The following is a 21,471-nucleotide window of genomic DNA, read 5'->3' as shown; positions in this document are numbered from 1 at the left end:
TCCGCCAAGGGTGGCCGGAAGGGAGCAGGCAAGTGCCATGCGGCTCCAAAGGTGACCACAGAGACTGAGGCCACCAAGACTTTTCTGACTGTCCCCTGAGGCTGCTGCCTTTGGGCTCCCTGAGAGGCAGTGTGGGGTGTGGAGTCCAGCTTGGCAAACTCTTGAGAGGCAATGGGGGAGTCTCATGAGACAACAAGAACACAGGAAGAGCTTGGTTGCTGGATCAGGCCAAAGGGTCCCCATCCCGTCCCGCACCCCAGTCTCACAGTGGCCACTCAGATGCCTCTTCTGAGAAGTCCTCAGGCCAGACCGGAGGGCCAGTTGTGCCCTCTCATCCTGCGGTTTCCAGCAGCCCCTGAGATTCCAGCACTGCCGGCCTCAGAGCTACCAGCCGCCTAAAGGCCTCCCATGTTGCACCCCTTTTCAAAGCCTAGGGGGACGGGTTCTGGTCATTTTGGGGTGCCTGATATGCCTTCTGGTCAAACTGGCCACCAGAGTCAAAAGTGGATTGGTAGGATTTTTTTAAAAAAAGTTTTTATTTAATATTTGAAGAACCAGCAAACAAATTTAACCAGATACAACTTGACGGTTGTTCCATCAATGTTGAAAATGTTCCCAGTGAGTTCCAAAGGAGCCTTAAGATGTCTAGCATAATGAAGCATTACAATTTCACAAGTGTTGGTGCTGACCTTTACAGCCCTAAAAGGCTTGGGTCCAGTAGACCTTAAGGAGCGTCTCCACCCCCACCGTTCTGTCCGGACACTGAGGCTCAGTGCCGAGGGCCTTCTTGGTGGTGGCGCCTGCCCTGTGGAACGCCGTCCCATCAGATGTCAAGCAAATAAAGAACTACACAATTTTGGGGAGACATCTGAAGGCAGCCCTGTACGGGGAGGTTTTTAATTTTAATTATGCTTTTATATTTGTTGGAAAACATCCACAGTGGCTGTGGCAACCCAGTCAGATGGGCGGCATATAAATTATTACTGTTACTGTTATTGTTATCCAATAGCCCTCTCCTCTATGAATGTGTCCCATCTTCTGTTGAATCGCGACAAAGTCATCTAGGTTGGTTCACTGCCTCCTGCATAAGGGGGTGATAATAATAATAATAATAATAATATACCACCCTTCATCCATAGTAACAAAACAAAAAACCCAATATCAACCCTCCAATTCTAAAAGGCCATAGAATTCCCTGGTATAACTAGTTCTCCTCTGCCTGAGATGCCTCCCTCTTTGTGAGCGCACTGTGCTTTGCAGACCAGCCTGGCAGCCGTGCCCATTCCCTTTCCGCTCCCTGCGACCCTCCGCTCGGAAGCCAGTCCTCTGCCAGGGCTGTGCCCTCCTTGCCCCTCTGGCCGGGGCCTTTGCCCTCTTCCAGAGAACGGTGGGACGTGACAGGAAAGACCCCGGGAGTTCAGGGCCAGGGGCTCTGGCACCGGCTGCCCAGGCAGGAAAATAGCCGCCTCCGCATGTCAGGAGGGGCGAGCGGTTGGCACCCCATAAATCCTCTCCGGCAGGTGCTTTGCAGGCTCTGGGAGGAAATGAGCGCATGGTGGTGCTTCCTGTGTGGTGACTCAGAAAGAGTCCCGGGAGAGCGCCTCTCCTTCCCGGCCTGGGAGGGGGCTCCAGGAAAGTGCCACTCACCTGGCAGAGGGGGGGGGGCCTGGGAAGTGGGGGGGTATTATTACTAGAGCAGTCAAGGACAACCTGGAACGGACACCCAGGGGAAGGTGACTGGAGCGTCCTCCTCTTGCGTGTGACCAGGTCGATGGGGATGACCCTGGCTGACCAGATGAAAGGGCTGCCCACGCAGCCATCTCTCTCTCCTGGCTCTTAGCCAGCGCATAGGATGGAGCCCACAAGCAGAAAGTCTGAGATGTAGCTCACACAAGATAAAGCCTGCCTTCAGATTCCTGCTGTGAACTGAATGTGAATAAAACTCTATTCTTCCTTTTAAAGAAGGCTGTGTTGTTCTGTTATTATTTTAAGAGGAAAATAAAAGGGGAAACCTACCAGGAGCAAGCCAGACTGGATTGCTTAATTAAAGGATTCTAACGAATCATCAACTTGCTTCCAATAGGTTTACTTTTATATATATATATAATATTTTATTAGATTTTAGAAATAAAAGATACAAAAAGACAAAAATACAAAATCACAAAATACAAAAATACAAACATTAAAACATAAAAAAGAAAAAGATAGAAATAAAAAAGACACATACAAGAAAAAAAGGGGGGGAAAGACAAAAATCCTTTTTTAGTTTCTCATCTTTGATTAACTTATTTTCCCGACTTTCTCACATCTCCCTTTTTTGTATCCCTTTTAAAATTTGATTCAGCAAATTAATTAAATTTAATTATTTAATTTATCTATTTATCTATTATGAGTCCAATCTTAACCTTATTACTAGAACCCCTTCAATTCAAATCAATGCCATCAACATTCAAAAATTTTACAATGTTTCTGTAAATAAATTTTAAATTTCCTCCAGTCTTCTTCCACCAACTCTTCTCCCTGATCTCGGATTCTGCCAGTCATCTCCACCAGTTCCATATAGTCCATCAATTGCGTCTGCCATTTAGGTTTACAACATTACGATAATTATTGTTATTGTAATTGTCCCATACAGAACAACAAAATTGAGAAAATCTACATCAGACGTTCAAAACCAACACACCTGCTATCCCAGCTGTCCCAGCCTGGTTAGCCCCCTAAAAACTCTGATGCCCCATAATTAAATACAATATACTCCCATAGAGACTGCCTTACACAGCATTTAAAACCAAAATTGCATTTGGATAGAAACTGTTTCTCAGGCGGCTAGTCCTAGTCTTGATAACCCTGTACCTTCTTCCAGAAGGCAGAAGCTGAAAGAGATCATTTCCGGGGTGTGCACTATCCTGCACTATCTCTGCATGTTACTTATGACACCTGGAAGCATAGATTTGATCCAGGGCGGAAAGAGTGCACCCAATTATTCTCTCCGCAGTCTTTACAACCCTGGACAGTATTGTTTTTCTCCGACCGTGCAGCTCCCAAACCACACACACAGACCATAAGTTAATGCACTCTCAACAGCACAGTGGTAAAATGCCACCAACAGGTCCTTTGGGAGATTGCAAAGGGACCGTGCTCTGCTGTTTACGCACTAGTGAGCGAGGAGAGATCATATCAAAGCAATATCTCCTCTCCTGACATTCCCACAGGAAGGAGTGGGAGGGGTGCTTTGGGTGCAGCAGCAAGAGCACCCCCACCTGGAGAGATGGAGCCTGGCAGGGGGGAGGACACCAGCACAGCCTCAACGGGGTCTTTTCCAGCAACCCCCCCAAGGCTGAATTTCAAAGTCGCAGCCTCTGGCCTAACTTTAGAGAGACATCCTGAGCAGGTGCCATTTTTAGGTGTGCCCCTGAGATACCTGTGGGGCTTCCCACCCCCCTCCAGTCCTAGCAAGGCAGTGTGCCCACCCCCTTCTCTCTGAATAGAGCACCAGCAGAAGGCTCAGGTTCCATCCCTGAAGGCACCTCCGGGGGGGGGGGGATGGTGAGGCTGCTCTGAAATCCTGGAGAGTCATTGCTGCCGGTCAGTGTAGACAATACTGGGCTCAGTGGACCATGGTCTTACCTGTGCATGTGCCTGCCTGTGTGGAGGGAGGCAGGTGGGGAGTGTTCCTGAAGAGGGCAGCAACTTGTCCTACCTGCAGAGCATCCCATGCAAGGGCTCTGAGCAGCCCCCTGCCAAACAGCTTCTTTGGGGTTGGGGGGCATGAATAGCTCAGCTTGGTTTGGGAGGGGGCCCCAGTTCAAACCTGCTCTCTTGGGGTTGGGGGAGCAGTGTGCTCCAGCCCCTCTCTCCCCCCCCCCCATCTCCCAGTCCCTGATATTTTTCCTGGCACAGATATTGAGAAGCGGAAGGGGCTCCCGCAGACTGGCCCAAAACCCCTGGAGAAGAATGTTCCAGAAACTCCAGGAAACATCTGGCCTGGTGGGTGGTGTTGATGCATCTCAGCTAACCTGGAGCCCACGCACTCCTGCGCATTCTGCTGAAGCGGATTTCCACTGACTGCTCGGTGGTGCTCTTGTATTTTTCAGGTCTTACCCCTGAGAGGGAGGATGGTTTGAAGCGCAGAGAGTGCTGAATCTGCAAAACGGATCCTTTGCATCCCCTGGCAGCTGCTCCCTCCTCCTCCTCCTCACAGAATCATAGATTTGGAAGGGACCCCAGAGCCCATCTAGTCCACCCCCTGCAGTGCAGGAATCTCAACTCAAGGAATCTCAACTCAATATCCGGCTGCTGCCCTTTGCCTCTAGCTCAGCCTTTCTCCACCTGTGGGTCCCCAGATGTTGTTGAACTACAACTCCCATCACCCCTGGCTAGCTGATCTAGGAGGAACAGAAGGTGCAGGCCGAGATTGTAGGAATCCTGAAGCCCGTGGTTGGCTCTGCTCCAAAGTCTCCCTTGGACTCACCAAGTGGCAGGAGGCCCACGAGGGCTGAGCGAGGGACCTGGGTCCAGAGCGGAGAAGTGGAGGACTTCTGGAGCAGAATTCTAGAATTGTAGAGTGGGAAGGAAACACGAACATCATCTAGTCCAATGCAATGCTACGCCCATGAGCCTGGCTGGGTGGAGCCCCACTCCCCCCACCCAGGGAGGGAAGAGAGGAACCCAGAACATTGGTGTGCAAGCTCTTATAGAGACTTTTGAGATTGCTCACCTTGTAGCTCAAGACCACCCCCAAAACATCATCCATACATCACAGAAGGAGGCTGTCCCCAGCAGAAATTGGAGAGTGTTGCTTCTCTCCTGTCTGCCAGGAAACCTGATCCTGCCTTATCAATTGCCTTTTCTGGGTAGCCTGGCCATTCCTTGGAGAAGGTAGATCCTTAGTTCCTGAATCTCTTACGCATATTGAGAGTGTGCTCAGCTGAACAGATACTTGCCAGGCTGTATCCGAAAAGGGAGGTGTAAGCAGCCCCTACAGTCCAAAGACCATAGGAAAGCTTTCCCCTTTTGCTTCCTCCTTGCAGAGAAATATTTGGGGACAATTTGGGAGTCAAAATGGCTTCAGGATTGTTCTCCTGTACTATTTCAGACACGTGGTTTATATACTTATGTATGTCTTTGCCTTGTACATTTATGAACATTTATGTTTTATATATAAGACCTTAGAATTCCTATATCGGAGTCTAATGCACCCGAAAGAGCAGGCGGTGCTGCTGCTCTGGAAAAGCACCTGCTCAGAGGCCAGGGATTTGCCCGCCTTGGGGGCATGGGGGTGGGGGCCTGGGGGTCCAGCCCAGGGCAGGGGGCTCTGCCAAGGGTGGCCCAGGCCACCCAGTTCATGGCCCCCGTTTGGAGTTGGGAGCCCGAAGGCAGCAAGTCCCCCTTGTGAGCATCTGCCGTGAGGAAGTTCTCCCTCTGCCAGGAGCAGGAGCCTCTGCTGCCCCTCCAGCCAGAGACTGCCCAGCAGACCCCCAAGGCTTAATGAAGTAATGAGGCAGCAATTAGTCACGTAGGACACAAACCTCCTCTCCTAATTTCCTTGCTGCTTTCCCTTCTGGGACCCCGCCTGGCACAGCCTCATGAGGCAGAGGGAGTGGACTGGCTGCCTCCTCCTTCTCCTCCTTTGGGCTTTTGAGTTGTTTTTAATATTTATGCTTTTATTGTGAGCTGATGTTTTTTATTGTAATTATCTGTATTTTTAATAGACCACTCTGTATAGAATTTTACTTCTATTGGCACTTGATTGCTTTTTAATTGCAGCTTCCCCCCTACGTTTTTAGCGGTTTCTATTTTATCTGCAAGCCATCTGGGGTCCCTGTGGGGGTGAGGGAGAGAGACTCTGTGTTGGCCAGAGAGCCCTTGCTTGCTCCACCCTCCAGCCCTAGGAGCCTTCCAAGGGAGCTCTTTCCGAGGAGGAAGAACTGCAGGTGCAGAGAGACGCTGTTTGCTGTCAGTAGCTGGTTGGTCTCCCCTCTGCTGCCCCACCTCCAGCCCAAGGAGCCCTCAGGAGGGAGTTGCTGCCATGGGCATTAGGGGTTGGGGTATTTTAATGAGCGAAAGGTTATGAGTCATGGGGGTGGGAAGAGTGTGTGTGTGAACTTAAAAGAAACTTTATTGAAAGATAATAAAATACATAATTACAAGTGCACAGAGTAAGATAAGACACAAAAATAAATATGGTATTTATAAAAATGAACTTAACAGTGCTCAGTTTATATTTTTTATTGCTGTATTGTTAAGGTTGTTAATATTGTTTTATATTTTTTTTAATATTTATTGGGGGTTTTAATAAAAGAAATACAAAAATAATAAACAGCATTGCTTTGTTTTAACAAAATTTCATAACTTCTTTAGACTTCCTCATGTCTCCCGCTCCCACTTACATCGTTAATAAATTTTTCCAAGCAAATTATCATCTTATTTGCATTTTTGTAACCGCTCATTTAAATATAATATAACAGTTCTCCAACAAATTTTGTTTCTCTTAATCTCACTTATCATCAAATTCCGATTCAGTTTTGTGATGGCCAGTTATTTATAACCAAGCATCCTTCTTAACATTCCACTAAATCACAATATTTTTGTAGATAAATCTTAAATTTCTTCCAATCTTCTTCAATCCTTTCTTCTCCCAGGTCTCGAATTCTGCCAGTCATCTCCGCCAGTTGCATATAGTCCATCAGTTGCATCTGCCATTCTTCCAGTGTGGGTAGATCTTGAGTTTTCCAGTTCTTAGCGATAAGTATCCTTGCTGCCGTTGTTGCATACATAAAGAATGTTCTATCCTTCTTTAGCACCTTCTGGCCGACAATACCCAGAAGGAAGGCCTCTGGTTTCTTAGTGAAGGTATACTTAAACACCTTTTTCAACTCATTATATATCATTTCCCAGAAGGCCTTCACTTTAGGGCAGGTCCACCAGAGGTGAAAGAATGTTCCTTCATTTTCTTTACATTTCCAGCATTTATTATCAGACAAATGGTATATTTTGGCAAGTTTAACTGGGGTCATGTACCATCTGTATATCATTTTCATTACATTTTCCTTCAAAGCATTACATGCAGTAAAGTTCAGCCCAGTGGTCCACATGGTTGTTAATATTGTTTTAATCCAGCACCGCCTGAGCTCTATGAGTGCGGCTTTCTCCTGATTGAAGGGCAGAGTGTTTGAGGACTGGGACATTCGCAGGAAAACCAAAATGCAAAGCTATTGTACTACCAGCCTTACTGTATGCATCTGAAATGTGGACCACTTATAAACTCCATCTCCAACTCCTCAAAAGATTCCATCAACAGTGTCTCCGAAAAATTTTACACATCACTTGGGAAGACAGGCAAACTAATATTAGTGTACTAGAAGAAGCAAAGATCACCATTGTTGAAGCAATGATTCTTCAGCATCAACTTCATTGGACTGGTCATGTTGTTTGGATGCCTGATTAGAGTGGTACCTCGGGTTAAGAACTTAATTCGTTCTGGAGGTCTGTTCTTAAGCTGAAACTGTTCTTTTTTTTAAATAATATTTATTAAGAATTTAAAGATTACAAAAAGAAGAAAAAAAGTTAAACAAAGCAATACAATACAATACATGAAAAACAAAAACACTACTTATCTTAACAAAACAGAAACAAAAACAGAAACAATTAAAAACACATCCAATATTTCCATATCTTATCTTTCATTTACTTGCTTCAACGACCTCCTCACACCTCCCTTTTTTGTATTCTAGTTCAGTTAGCTATTTCAGCAAATCCTTTCCATCTTTCTCAGTTTTTGTCCTATAATTTATCTTAACACAATCTAACCTTACTTTTTTCCCTTTGGCCCATTAACAATCTATTTTTACTTAATTCTTTATAACATTCCTGCTAAAGCCATATAACTTCATTCCAGCATCCTTCTAACATTCTTTTTTTTTAAAAAAAGATATTTATTAAAAATTTTAGAGGTACAAAAAGAGAAAACAAAAAAAACATCATTTTAAACAAAAATAAGATAAAATACAAAAAGGAAAAAAGGAAAATAAAAAAGAAAGAACAGAGAGTTAAAAAAACAAAAAGAAATACAACAAATCTTCCCATTACTTATCTTTCATTAGCTTATTTCCCTCACCTCCTCACACCTCCCTCTTTTGTATTCTAGGTCAATTATCCATTTCAGCAAATCAGAAAGTAAAGTTATATTAATATCAAGATAAATTACAGGACAAAAATTTGAAAAGAGGGAAAGGATTTGCTTCTAACATTCATTAATTTTGCAGTGTTTCTGTAAATAGTCTTTAAATTTCTTCCAATCTTCTTCCATCGACTCTTCTCCCTGGTCTTGGATTCTGCCAGTCATTTCCGCCAGTTCCATGTAGTCCATCAACTTCATCTGCCATTCTTCCCGGGTGGGTAGATCTTGTGTCTTCCAATGCTTTGCGATAAGTATTCTTGCTGCTATTGTTGCATACATAAAGAAAGTTCTATCCTTCTTTGATATCAATTGGCCGACCATGCCCAGGAGAAAGGCCTCTGGTTTCTTCAGGAAGGTATATTTAAATACCTTTTTCATTTCATTATAGATCATCTCCCAGAAAGCCTTAATCCATGGGCATGTCCACCAAAGGTGAAAGAATGTACCTTTAGTCTCTTTGCATTTCCAACATTTATTATCGGGCAAATGATAAATTTTTGCAAGCTTGACTGGTGTCATGTACCACCTGTAGATCATTTTCATTATATTTTCTCTTAAGGCATTACATGCCATGAACTTCATACCTGTGGTCCATAACTGTTCCCAGTCAGCCATCATAATGTTGTGTCCAACATCTTGTGCCCATTTAATCATAGCAGATTTCACCGTTTCATCCTGAGTGTTCCATTTCAAAAGCAAGTTATACATTCTTGACAAATTCTTAACTTTGGGATCTAACAATTCTGTTTCCAATTTTGATTTTTCCACCTGGAAGCCAAGTTTTTTGTCCAAATTATATGCCTCCATTATTTGGTAGTAATGGAGCCAGTCTCACACTCTATTTTTTAATTTTTCAAAACTCTGCAGTTTTAATCTGTCTCCCTCTTGTTCCAAAATTTCCCAATATTTCGGCCATTTGGCCTCCATATTGAGTTTTTTCTGAGCCTTCGCTTCCATTGGTGACAACCATCTTGGGGTTTTATTTTCTAACAAGTCCTTATATCTTATCCAGACATAACCTGAAACTGTTCTTAACCTGAGGTACCACTTTAGCTAATGGGGCCTCTTGCTGCCACCGCGCTGCTACCACACAATTTCTGTTCTCATCCTGAAGCAAAGTTCTTAACCCAAGGTACTATATCTGGGTTAGCGGAGTCTGTAACCTGAAGTGTCTGTAACCTGAAGCATAGGTATCCCGAGGTACCACTGTATTGCCTTCCAAAGCAACTACTCTATTCCGCACTTAAAAATGTGAAGTGTAATGCTGGTGGTCAACAAAATAAATTTATAGACTGTCTCAAGGCAAATGTTTAAAAATGTAGTATGAACACCAGCAATTGGGAAACACTTGCCTGCAAGTGCTCCAGTTGGAGAACAGCCTTTACCAAAGGTGTCATGGGCTTTGAAGACACTCGAACTCAGGACGCAAGGGAGAAATATGCCAAGTGGAAGGCATGCTTGGCAAATCCACACCGTGATCAGCTCTTGCCTGGAAACCAATGTCCCCACCATGGAAGGACGTGTGGATCCAGAATTGGCCTCCATGGTCACTTACGGACTCATTGTTCAAACTGTGTTTATGGAAGACAATCTTGCTCGGCTACGAGGGATCGCCAAAGAAGATAGATTATAAATACTGCATTGATTTTTTAATCATATAATGTGTCTTTTGCTTTAATTGTGCTGTTTAGTTTATGTTTTAGCTGTTCTTTGTTAACAGCGTTTTATAGATTGTGATTGTTTCACTGATTACTTCTTATTCTATATGATTTATGCTGCATTCATGATGCTTTATTATGCTCTCTCATTATTGTGATTTAGTGTTTGTAAGCTGCTTTGGGATACATTTGAATGAAAGAGGCATAGAAATATAATAAATCAAATTGGAAAGGCGGGATATAAATAGATATAAAATAATAATATTTGTGTTCAAGAGTCCGCACATCATGCTTGCACCCGTACGGCTGCTCAGGATATCAGTGATTCACTTGGAAGGTCCCAGGGCCCCCTGCAAGACCCCGGCCCTGCAATGCGCCCGTCGCCTCATGTGAATCGGCCTCCCTCTGTCCTGTTTCCTCCAATGCTGGGTGGAGCTCTTCTTCCCCTCCCCCCTCAGGCTGTCCAATGTCTGAAGTCACCTGCAAGCAGACCAAGATGGTTTTCTTGGCCTCAGGACAGACGTTTACATAAGGATGTTGGAATTTCCTTCAGACAAGAACATCTATTCATAAGTTATCAAGATGCAGTTGACTTTGGCCACAGAGGCAATTCCTGGCTGATGGGACGTCTCTGGAGCAGGTCAGTTATCTGACTCTGTTTGGCATGTGTGGCCCCTCACAGCAGACAAAGGCAGCAAGCAGGATGCCTCAGCCGGGAGCATTGGCTCTTTCCAAAGGGGCGGGGGGGGGGGTAAATGACTGCCCACTCCTCACAAAAACGAAGCTTCGTGCATGAGGGTTGTTCCAAGCAGAGCTGCAAAGCTGGAACAATCCGCCTAGGGTGAAATGTGAACAGAAGCCATTTCCAGGATTATTTTCATAGATATTTCATAGAATTGTAGAGTTGGGGGGGACCTCAAGGGTCATCTAGTCCAGCCCCCTGTAATGCTGGAATCTCAATTAAAGCACAGGTGTGCACCCGACCTCCGCTTAAAAACCTCCAAGGGCCCACCACCTCTGTGGCTGTTGACCAGCAGCGCACTGTCTTGACTCCATCATGCTTCCCTGCATGGTGTCCTGAGCACCTTCTAAATATGGTGGTCCTGGATCCAGCAAAGGTTAAAAAACTAATGCAGGATTCTGTTGTTGAGCTAATCAGACAAGTTCTTTTGCAAGATAATGGCCGTAGTCTGCCATCTGGTTATTGACACCTGTCTCTCTCGGGAGGCAGTGGAGGAGTGTGCCTTTGGGGGTGACATTCACAGTGCCAGCTGTGGCTCCAGAGACCAGTACAGGAGAGACATGTTTTGTTGCATCGGGGGCAGGTGAAGGCGTCCGGTTGCAAATGCACCAGAGTGTTTCTTCTCTCTATGCTCCTTCCAGCGGTCATCCCTCCTCAGTTGTCTGAAAGGGATTCCCACGCAGCAGGATTGATGTTGCCAGCCTTCATGTCTCGTTTGGGTATAAGAGCAACACCAAAATCTTTAATAAAAACTAAGAAAAGAAAAGTACCGTATGTGCTGATGGCACGGAAGCTGCATTTCCATCACTGGCCAGTAGGCAGCACTCTCAACCTAGACAGGCAGGACCAGGAGGCGCTGCTGGGACCCCGCATGTCCCCCCGCTGCTTTGTCTCCCTGGGCTCCACCATGACCAGCAACCTCTCCATCGATGCTGAGCTGGACAAGCTTATTGGCAAGGCAGCCACAGCAACGGCTCGCCTCTCCGCAAAGGTATGGAAGAATGTGATGCTGGTGACCAAGACCAAGGTGAAGGTCTACCATACAGCCTGCTGCTTTGTGGACGTGAGTCTGGGCAACTTACAACCCTCGGGAGCGATGCCTCAGCACCTTCCACACACTCCACATCAGGGAGATTTGGGGCATCAAACGGCAGGGCAGAGCTTCTGGCAAGTATGTGCTCTCCCAAGCCCAGGTTCCCAGCATGTATGTCTCCGTGATGTCTTCTTCTTCAGATCACCAGTGTGGAAGCAATGATTCTTCAACATCAACTTCTTGGGACTGGTCATGTTGTTCGGATGCCTGATTATCGTCTTCCAAAGCAGCTACTCTATTCCAAATTTAAGAAGTGTAATGCTGGTGGTCAACAAAAGAAGTTTAAAGACTGTCTCAAGGCAAGTCTAAAACAATGTAGTATATAGGTAAAGGGACCCCTGACCATTAGGTCCAGTTGTGGCCGACTCTGGGGTTGCGGCACTCATCTTGCTTTACTGGCCGAGGGAGCCGGTGTACAGCTTCCAGGTCATGTGGCCAGCAGTGCACGGAAACACCGTTTACCTTCCCACCAGAGCGGTACCTATTTATCTACTTGCACTTTGACGTGCTTTCGAACTGCTAGGTGGGCAGGAGCAGGGCCCAAGCAATAGAAGCTCACCCCGTCACGGGGATTCGAACCACCAACCTTCTGATCAGCAAGCCCTAGGCTCCAATTGGAGAACAGCCTTTATCAAAGGTGTCATGGGCTTTGAAAACACTTGAACTCAGGACACGAGGGAGAAACATGCTAAGAGGAAGGCGTGTTTGGCAAACCCTCACCGTGATCAACTCCTACCTGGAAACCTATGTCCCCACTGTGGAAGGACGTGTGGATCCAGAATTGGCCTCCACAGTCACTTACGGACTCATTGTTAAAACCGTGTTTATGGAAGATAATCTGTCTATGCTGGCTTGGTCATGTACACAGAATGGAAGGTGGCAGGATTGCCAAGGATCCTTCCCTAGGGGGAACCAGGCCCCTTGGCAGAACAACTCCGCATTACAAGAAGCATGCAAAGGAGACGTGAAGGCTGGAGTGATGATCGCAGCACCTGGAGACAGTCAGATACAGCAGTGACCAGAAGAGGAATGACCGCTGGGAGGAGCAAAGAGAAGAGAAACGCCCTGGTCCATCTGCAGCAACACAGCCAGGCACCTTCATCTGCCCAGTTGCAACAAAACATGTCTCTCCCGCTTTGGTCTCCACAGCCACAGCAGGCGCTGCAAGCTCCCAGCCCTTTGACTCCCCCCCCCCAAAGGCACACACCTTCATTGTCTCCCGAGGCAGACGGGTGCCCCGTTGTGATGTCCTCCCCCGCCAAGTCTTTGGGCTGGACCAAAGTTCTCTTCCCTCTGTGGCCAGTGGAGAACTATGGGAGAAGGAAGACTCGGCCAGGACAGGGGCCTCCCCACCAGCCCAGCCCTGCCCACACTACCTTCGGGACCCCAAAACACGTCGGGCCGGGTCAGTTCGCGGCCATTGCCGGGAAGGGCTCCAGCCAGCATCCCTAGGCGGAGGGATGGGAGGGGGGCGCCTCGCGCTTGCCTCCTTCGCATTCCGGCGACGGCGGGCGAGGGCTCCCCACATACTCCCCTCCACCCAGGACATCGACAACGCAGAGGAGCCCCAAGAGGAGGAGAGGCGGAGCGTCGCCTTCTTCTGCCGCCAAGGCTGCAGCGACTTCGCCCGCCTCTCCGAAGCGCCGCGGGCATTTGGCCTCGTCGCTCATCCCGGAGGGGGCGCCCGCGGTCTGTACGGAGCAGTCTCCAAATATTTCCAGACAAAAATAAGTGAATTTCAGCAGCCTGATTCAGGAGAGATGAGTCATTTTGGTGTCGAATGAATGCTGTTTTTGTTAAGATCATTATTGTTGTTGTTGATTAAATTTCTATACTGTAGACTATACCTTCACCCGAAGATCCCAGGACAGTTTACAACAGAAACAAACACACAAAATGAGAAGACAAAACAGAAACAGAAGCAAAGCCTCCCACAAACACATTTAAAAAACCACAGAATGTTAATCAGCCGAATACCCGGTGAAGAGAAACCTTTTCCCCGGGTGCCTGAAGACATGCTGAGATTCCTGCATTGTAGGCGGTTGGATCGGTGGAAGGTGCGCAAAGCCTCTTGCTCAGGTGAGCAACCTGGCGGCCGAATTCTGCATTCGTTGAAGTTTCCGAACCACCTTCAGAGGCAGCCCCACGTATAACACGTTGCAGTAATCTAAACTTGATTAAACAATTGGGAGTTGGAAATCCTTTTCAAATCATCCAGAGGACAACCAGTAGATGCCTCTCCGCCTTTTGAAGAGCGGCGATTTTGGCTAAGGTCCCTGAACAGAAATAGGGGGAGGGCGTGCATGTTGACGGGAGGATGCTGGCCTGAGACGTCATTGTCCCCCCCCCTCCCGCTTTAGAACTCTATTGCATTCGTGTCTGCTGAAGGCGAGAGGATTTGTTGCAATGCTTGCAGAGAACCGGGGTTCGCCAGGACGAAACCGGGTCATTTGAAGAAGTTATTTCCTTTTGTGTGTTCAGAATATATAGCCCCCACCCACCCCAGCACCAGAGTGGCTAGGAGGAGCGGGGTGGCGGGGATACCGGGGGGTTGTCAAACCGGGGCGCCACCACAGGCCGGGCTCAGCGCTCCTCCATCATCAGTATGGGAAGATCCGAGCGCATCTGAGGCACAGCCAAGGCACCAAACACGAGTCCTCACATCGGGTCGTGCTTCTCGCGCTGCTCCTCAGGGTCACTGGGGCCGCCCCTAATGCTGCGCTGGGGGGGGGGAGGTATCTTGACCCCCTTCCACTAATGAAGGGGAGTAGGACTCGAACCACTGGTTTCAAGTTTCAAGAAAGGCGATTCCGACTCAATATCAGGAAGAACTTTCTGGTGGCAAGAGCTGCTCGGCAGTGGAACGGGGAGAGACGGGGGACTCTCCGGCCTTGGAGGTTTTGAAGCACACGTTGGATCATCATCTGTCATGGATGCTTTAGCCGAGGTTCCTGCACTGCGGGGTTGGACTAGATGACCCCGGGGATCCCTTCCAACTCTATAATTCTATGTTCCTCCCCATATCTGCGAGTAAAAAGACCCCGAAGGCTTCGGGGCTGCCCTTTCCGCCCACTTTGCCGGGTCTCCGGTGCGCTCCTTGACTGACGCGCCCTAGCGAGGCATCTGAGTCGCCCTCGAGATTTCTCTCCGGAGAGGGCAAGCGAGAGCCAATGGAGAGCCTCGCCTTTGGCCCCTTTCCACCGGCAGCTGCCCGGAGGAGAGGCGCGTCTCCGGCTTCTTCAGCCGCCACCGCAGGCGGGACTCCGCGCACAGCTTCCAAGCGGCTTGGACGGCGCTCCCGCCCGGTTCCTTCCATCTGGAAGGAGCAGAGCGAACCAAGAGGCTGCTGGATCCGCGGCTAGGATAGAAAGAGAGCCGGCTTCTCCTGCTCCGCTAGGAACCCTCCGGAGAGGCCCCGAGGAGGAAGAGCCAGCCCCGCTCCGAGGCGCCGAGGGCAGCGTGTGCGCTCGGGATAGTCCGGGTCGCCGCCGCCGCCCCGTGGCCCGCCCGAGCTTCCCTCGCCCAAGGAGCGCCGGGCTGCGAAGCGAGCAGGACGCTCGAGGGCGAGAGCGCGCGATGGAGGCGTCCCGGCAGCTGCCGCGGAGCCGGCGGGCGGGTGGGCCGCCCTCCACCCAGCGGCCGCGTTCAGTAGCAGCGGGCCAGGTCCTGCCCGGCGGGCGGGATGGAGCCGCGCCCCGGGCCGCCGCCTCTGGAGCGCGGCCGCTGGCCTGGTGGGGCGCCTGGGCTGGCGGCGTCGGAGGACGCGGACGGAGGCACCAGGGGGCGCTGCCCCCCCACGTCTGCAGGCGGCTCTGGCACGGCGTCCGGAGGGAGGCGCAGGGTGGGCGGCTGGGGCTGGCCGCGGAGGGGGCGGCCTCTCCTGGGGAGCGCAGGGCAGCCCGGCGGCCCACAGAAGGGATCCGGCGGCGCCGCGGCGGCAGCAGCAGCGAAGCAAGGAGGTGGTGGCGAACGGCAGCGGCCCCCGGGCAGCCACGCAGCAGCCGAGCGGAGCAGACTCCCTCCTCGCGTCCCCGCCATGGCCTCGCCAACGACGTCGCTGCTGGTGGTCGCCGCCGTGGCCCTGTCGCTGTCGGCCGCCTCGTCGGGCCTGGGCGAGGGCGCCAACGGGAGCGCGGCCGCGACGGTGGTGACGGTGGCCTTGGTGCTGCCCGAGCACAACCCCAGCTACCCGTGGGCCTTGCCGCGGGTGGGCCCCGCCGTGCGCCTGGCCCTCGAGGCGCTGGAGCCGGCGCTGCGGGCCGCCGGGCTGTCGATGCGCACCGTCAACGCCACGTCGGAGCTGAACGGCGCCTGCTCGGAGTCGGTGGCGCCGCTCCAGGCCGTGGACCTGAAGCTCTACCACGACCCGGACGTGCTGCTGGGGCCCGGCTGCGTCTACCCGGCCGCCTCGGTGGGGCGCTTCGCCTCGCACTGGGGCCTGCCGCTCCTCACGGCCGGCGCCGTCGCCTCGGACTTCAGCCACAAGAAGGAGCATTACACCACGCTGGTGCGCACCGGCCCCTCCGCCCCCAAGCTGGGCGCCTTCGCGGCCCTCCTGCACGAGCGCTTCAACTGGAGCTCCCGCGCCGCGCTCCTCTACGTCGACCGAAAGACCGACGACCGGCCCTTCTACTTCACCATCGAGGGCGTCTACCAGGAGCTCCGCCACGCCGGCCTCACCGTCGGCTACCACATCTACGCGCCCCGAGACAACGCCAGCAGCAGCAGCAGCAGCAACGCAGGCGGCGCCGCAGACGATGGCGGCGGCCCGGACACCGCCGTGCAGTTCATCCGGGCCAACGGGAGAGGTGAGCGGGTCGCTTGGGGGCCGCCTGCTACTGCTGCTCCTGCACGGGAAGGGGGGCTCGTGTCCCGGGTGCCTGCAGTCCATCCCACCCTCCCACCTCCGTCTGCATGCAGCCCCCCCCCAGCCCCGCTCAGACTGCGGGCATTTCCCGGCGAGACGGCACCTCCTCCGCTGCCGTCGGGCCTCCTCTGGGCCGGAGATCGAGATCTCTGTCCCGAGTTGGGCTCTGCGACTCCGAGAAGGGACGGAGGGGGGCACTCCTGAACTGGGGGGGCGGGGAGAGCCAAGGCGGAGGAACTGCCCTTGTGTGGCCACGGAGAAATAGATGCCCCCCCGCCCCATCCCAGGGCCATCCATCCATCCAAGGGAACCCGGTTGGAACTATCTCAGCATCTACGAGGACCGCTTGGCAGTTTGGGGTGGGGGTGGCGCTCACAGACCCCGAAGCCGGATCGAGCCCTCCACTTTCCGGGCGCAGGCGGGGGGGGGGGCGCTGGCCAAGGGCAGCCTGACACTCCTCCTTAATGGATGCGCCAGGAGGCACTTATCGATCCGAGCTGCAGCTGCGGCTGCTAATGGAGCCTCTTCGGCGGCTGCTGTGTCATCGGGACGGGCACGGAGCCCGCCTGGGACAGCCAGGGAGGGAGGCAGGAAGGCGTGGGGCGGGATCAGCCCCCCCGGCCAGGCCGGGGGAAGGGGCCTGGCCCGAGCGCCTCTGCCGGACGCCCCTGGGGCAGCGGAGGGGCGAGCGCGCGGCCGGCCCGGGGGCCGAGGGAAGCGGGCGCAGGAGCGCCGTCGTGCTGCCGGATGCGCCGCGCGCTCCCTCTCCAGCCTCCGCCGCCGCCGCCGCCGCCGCACCTGGCCAGCTGCCTCCGCGGAGCTTTCCGGGGGCGTTTCTGGCGCAGGCCGAGGGGCGCCGTGAGCGAAAAGAACAGCTGCTGCTGCTGCTGCTGCCGTCGCCGCCTTCTTCCGCGAGGAGGCTGTCGCCCCCCCGCCAGGCCCGGGCAAGAGGGCGGACCCCCGGCTGCCCAGCGGGGACCGGGCGGAGGGGTGGGCGAGCCGGCCCGGCCTGAGACGGGGCTCCGGGGGCTGGAGGTGCCGTCCAGTGCCGCTGCCTTGGGGCCGCGCTGGGACCCACCTCAGGCCGGTCTTTGTAGGGAAGAGCCAGCCTGCCTGCCTGTCGGGAAGCCGCCTCCTCTCCCCCTTCCAAGAGGGGGAAAAGTTTATTGCTGCGTCTTTTACGACGGGAGCTGGGTTAGATTTAAATGTGAGAATTTCAGGAATGTCACACCCCTGGAAGGCCGGCCGAGATGTTTGATGTCTCCTGGCTGACAGTTGCTGGGAGCCCAGAGGAGACGGCGGCCCGGTTCTCTCTCCCTGCACCAAAAAACAACCCCGAACTGCCGCTGAACTCCTGCCTGACCGTGTGGCTTGAGAATAGGGCGGGAGGCTCTTCCCCAGCCCTTCCTGCAAGCACAGGCCAGGCTCCCGTGAGATGGCCGGAGGGCTGCGTTGTGGGGGGAGGCAGAGGATGGTCCTGTCCTCTGCTCTTAGGGGAGGGGGGTCTGGCCTGCGGAGAACCAGCTTGCTGCCTCTTGCTCTGGTCTGAGGCTCTGCTGGGATCTTCTGGTCTGCCTGACCCTTCACTTGCCCCCCCCCCGCCCCGCAGCCCTGGGCCTTCTCTGAGCAACCCCTTCCCCAGCCCCCTTCTCCCTTCCTCCCACTTCATACTTTGGCCCTCAAGCATCTTTCTTATGGCAGGCTTTTGTAAAATCTGCAGTACTCACCTGGGAGTCAGCCTCACTGAGCTGCAGAGGGCTTGTGTTTGAATAGACATGCATAGGATTGTGGTTTAAATTAAAAACGCCTTCAACATTCCTCAGAGAATTTTGGAGGTGAGTGCTCTCCCTCAGGCTTCTGGGGGGCTCCTCAGCTGTTGCACAGCAAATATTCCCCTAATCTTTGATCTTCAGCATCAGAGTTTGAAATTCCAAGATTAGGCAGGAGACAAACAGGGTCTGAGCTCAGCAAGGTCCTGGGCACTTTGGAGGAGCTGTTTTCATCAGGATTGCAGCTGGGGAGGAAAGGGTTAACCCACTCTTGCCTGCTTTGATCCTGATAATTACTGCCCTCCCCCACTTAAAGAGAGTGAGAGAGCACATTACATGCAAAGACACACTTAATGTCATGTCTGATGTGACCCAAACCTAGAGCCTAAAACAGAACTTTCCACGTTGTTGACACACTTTTTAGACATGCATCATTTCGTGACACAGTAATTCAGTTTTACTGGCAAACTGAGAGGCTGCCTGCTCCCCTTCCAGCCCCAGAAGGAGAGGGGGTGGGGAGGTGGTCGCAGGTCAGCGCAGTGCAAGCACCCTGACAGGCACACCACAGTTCCTCTCCCAGTGTTTGCACTGCGTCAACCTCCCCTCTCCTTCCTGGGGAGCAGCAGCGGGTTGGACACATCCGGAGACCCCCCCCCCCCCGTTGTAGGCCCTAAGGGGGAAGGCAGAGCTGTGAGCTGCAGGCAGGGGCAGGGGAGAGGCCCTGGAGGGAAGGGCTGCCCCAGAGGAGCCTGATGCAGCCTGAGCTGAGGCTGGCAGGTTGGTCAGAGCAGGCGGGAGAGCAGAGAGCTGTCATCCGCCATCCCCTCAATCCCTTGTGGCAAATATTCCTTCCGCCCACACTGTGATTTTTATGGCTTAAAGCTGAGGGCTAAATTACATGTTTCATGGGAGATCCATTATTAGCGGGGACATATATATATATATATATATGAGAAACAAGTGGGACCTGCACTGAAGTGTGCCCGCCAGTCCCTCGTGCCATTTCCCAGGGCACTTCATTCCCTCTCCCCAACCCCAACTGTCTCTCAGCATTCTGTGCAGGCTCAGAATACTGTTTTTGTCCTTCTGCAAGCTGTTGGCTGTCTCTGCAGCTCCTGCTGAGGCTTCTCCCCTCTTGCACCCAGATACAGGTGGGTCATTTGGGTCGACCAGAACAATCCAGAGAATGGAGCAACCCTCCTTTGCAGAAAGGTTGCAGTGTTTGGGAATTCATAGCTTGGAGAAAAGAGAAGTAAGAGAGGTGGCATGGTATATTTATTATTATTATTTAATTATTGAATTTATATGCCACCCTATACCCGAGGGTAGAAGTTTATAAAATGATAGCAGGTATTAAGGGAGCATGGCTGCCTCTCACAATACTGTACAGTGGTCCCTTGCTTCTCAAACTTAATCTGTTCCGGAAGTCCGTTCCAAAACCAAAGCATTCCAAAACCAAGGCGTGTTTTCCCATAGAAAGTAATGCAAAATGAATTAATCCGTTCCAGGCTTTTAAAAACAACCCCTAAAACAGCAATTTAACATGGATTTTACTATCTAACAAGACCATTGATCCATAAAATGAAAGCAGGAATCAATGTACTGTACTATAAAATAAATAAAACAGTATTGTAGATGATAAAAATTAAAATTATTATTTTTTTCTTACCTGCACTGATGATAATCATTGAATGGATAGGGGGATAGTCTCATAATCCAATCAGTAGCTGAACTGGGTTCCACACAGTCACAAAAACAAATTAACCAAAAGAGCCTCAAAAACAAAAACACAAAATAAATAGCAAAAACAAAAGCTCCAAACTTAATCCATTCTGGAAGTCTGTTTGACTTCTGAAATGTTCAAAAACCAAGGCGTAGCTTCTGATTGGTGCAGGTGCCCCGGAATCAATAGCCGACAGCCGCATAGAATGTCTGGGTTCCAAAAAAGTTTGAAAACTGAAACACTTACTTCCGGGTTTTCGGCAATTGGAAACCAAGGTACCAGTGTAACTTGTGGGCATTCAGTGAAGCTGAATGTTGGAAGATTTGGGATGGATAAAAGGAAGTCCTTCACACAGTGCTAACAGGCAATGAGAGAAATTAATGATGGAAAATAATGAGTATAATTCTATTGTTCTTATATTCCAGTTTTCTATGCCCATAATGATTTCATGTTATTCAGCAGCATGGTGTCACAATTCCCCTTCCAATGTGGCCACCTTAAGGTTGGTCACAGAGTGACTGGGGAGCCCTCACAATGCTCCCCCGCTGCTTTTTGGCTATTGCGATTTCTGGTGTGAGATTTGTGTCCATTTATAGCTTTATTTACTTATCAAAAACACTTGTATACAGTACTGTAGTTTCATAAATTTCAGAGTGGTTTACAACAATGACATATGTACAAAAGAAAGCACATAACAACTTAAAATCATAGATCATCAGCTAGCAAGTACAGAAGGTTTTTTTCTGAATTGCCTGAATAAGGCCGGCGGCAAAGAAAAGTTTTCAGCAAACTTAGAATGAGAGGTGCCTTCGAAATCTCCATGGAAGAACATCCCACAGGACTAGGCTGAAGACACCCAAGGCGGACTTCCTTGTTCTTGTCAAAGGAGCTTTGCCAACTCAGGGAACAGCCAACGATGCTCTTGCAGAGGATCTCGGTGCCAGAGCTGGGATAGAAGGCATCAGGGAGTGCCTGGGGTGCCCTGGAGCTAAGTGGTTCAGGACTTTGTAAAGTAAAACAAGGACTTTGCCCCTGCCCTGATAGTGTATGGGCAGCCAATGCTGCTGTTTATAATATCATAATAATAATTTATTATTAATACCCCGCCCATCTGGCTGGGTTTCCCCAGCCACTCTGGGCGGCTCCCAACAGAATATTAAAAACAGCGATAAAACACCAAACATTAAAAACTTCCCCAAACAGGGCTGCCTTCAGATGCCTTCTCAAAGACACATAGTTGCTTATTTCCTTGACATCTGATGGGTGGGCATTCCACAGGGAGGGCACCACCACCGAGAAGGCCCTCTGCCTGGTTCCCTGTAACCTCCCTTCTTGCAGGGAGGGAACCACCAGAAGTCCCTCGGAGCTGGACCTCCGTGTCCGGGCAGAACGATGGGGGTGGAGAAACTCCTTCAGGTCTACTGGGCCGTTGAGGCCGTT

The 21,471-nt window shown here is 51.0% G+C and overlaps 1 protein-coding gene and 1 long non-coding RNA gene across 2 annotated transcripts in view; both read left to right on the top strand.

Moving 5' to 3' along the window:
- On the top strand, nucleotides 1-1,964 carry LOC309380275. Its single transcript, XR_014172795.1, has 2 exons — nucleotides 1-1,065; nucleotides 1,768-1,964. It is a non-coding gene; the product is annotated as an uncharacterized lncRNA (long non-coding RNA).
- A 13,710-nt stretch (nucleotides 1,965-15,674) lies between these two features.
- Nucleotides 15,675-21,471, top strand: part of NPR2 (natriuretic peptide receptor 2) — a 33,883-nt gene continuing 28,086 nt past the window's right edge. Inside the window, exon 1 of the mRNA XM_081929624.1 lies at nucleotides 15,675-16,480. Within this exon, the coding sequence (XP_081785750.1) occupies nucleotides 15,709-16,480 (772 nt within the window). The 5' untranslated portion in view covers nucleotides 15,675-15,708. The remainder of the gene's footprint in view (nucleotides 16,481-21,471) is intronic.

Source organism: Podarcis melisellensis (assembly GCF_964234715.1).
Source record: "Podarcis melisellensis genome assembly, chromosome: 11".
In the NCBI taxonomy this organism is placed as follows: domain Eukaryota; kingdom Metazoa; phylum Chordata; class Lepidosauria; order Squamata; family Lacertidae; genus Podarcis; species Podarcis melisellensis.
Note: the sequence above shows the minus strand (reverse complement) of the source record. Positions and strands in the feature narration are given on the sequence as shown.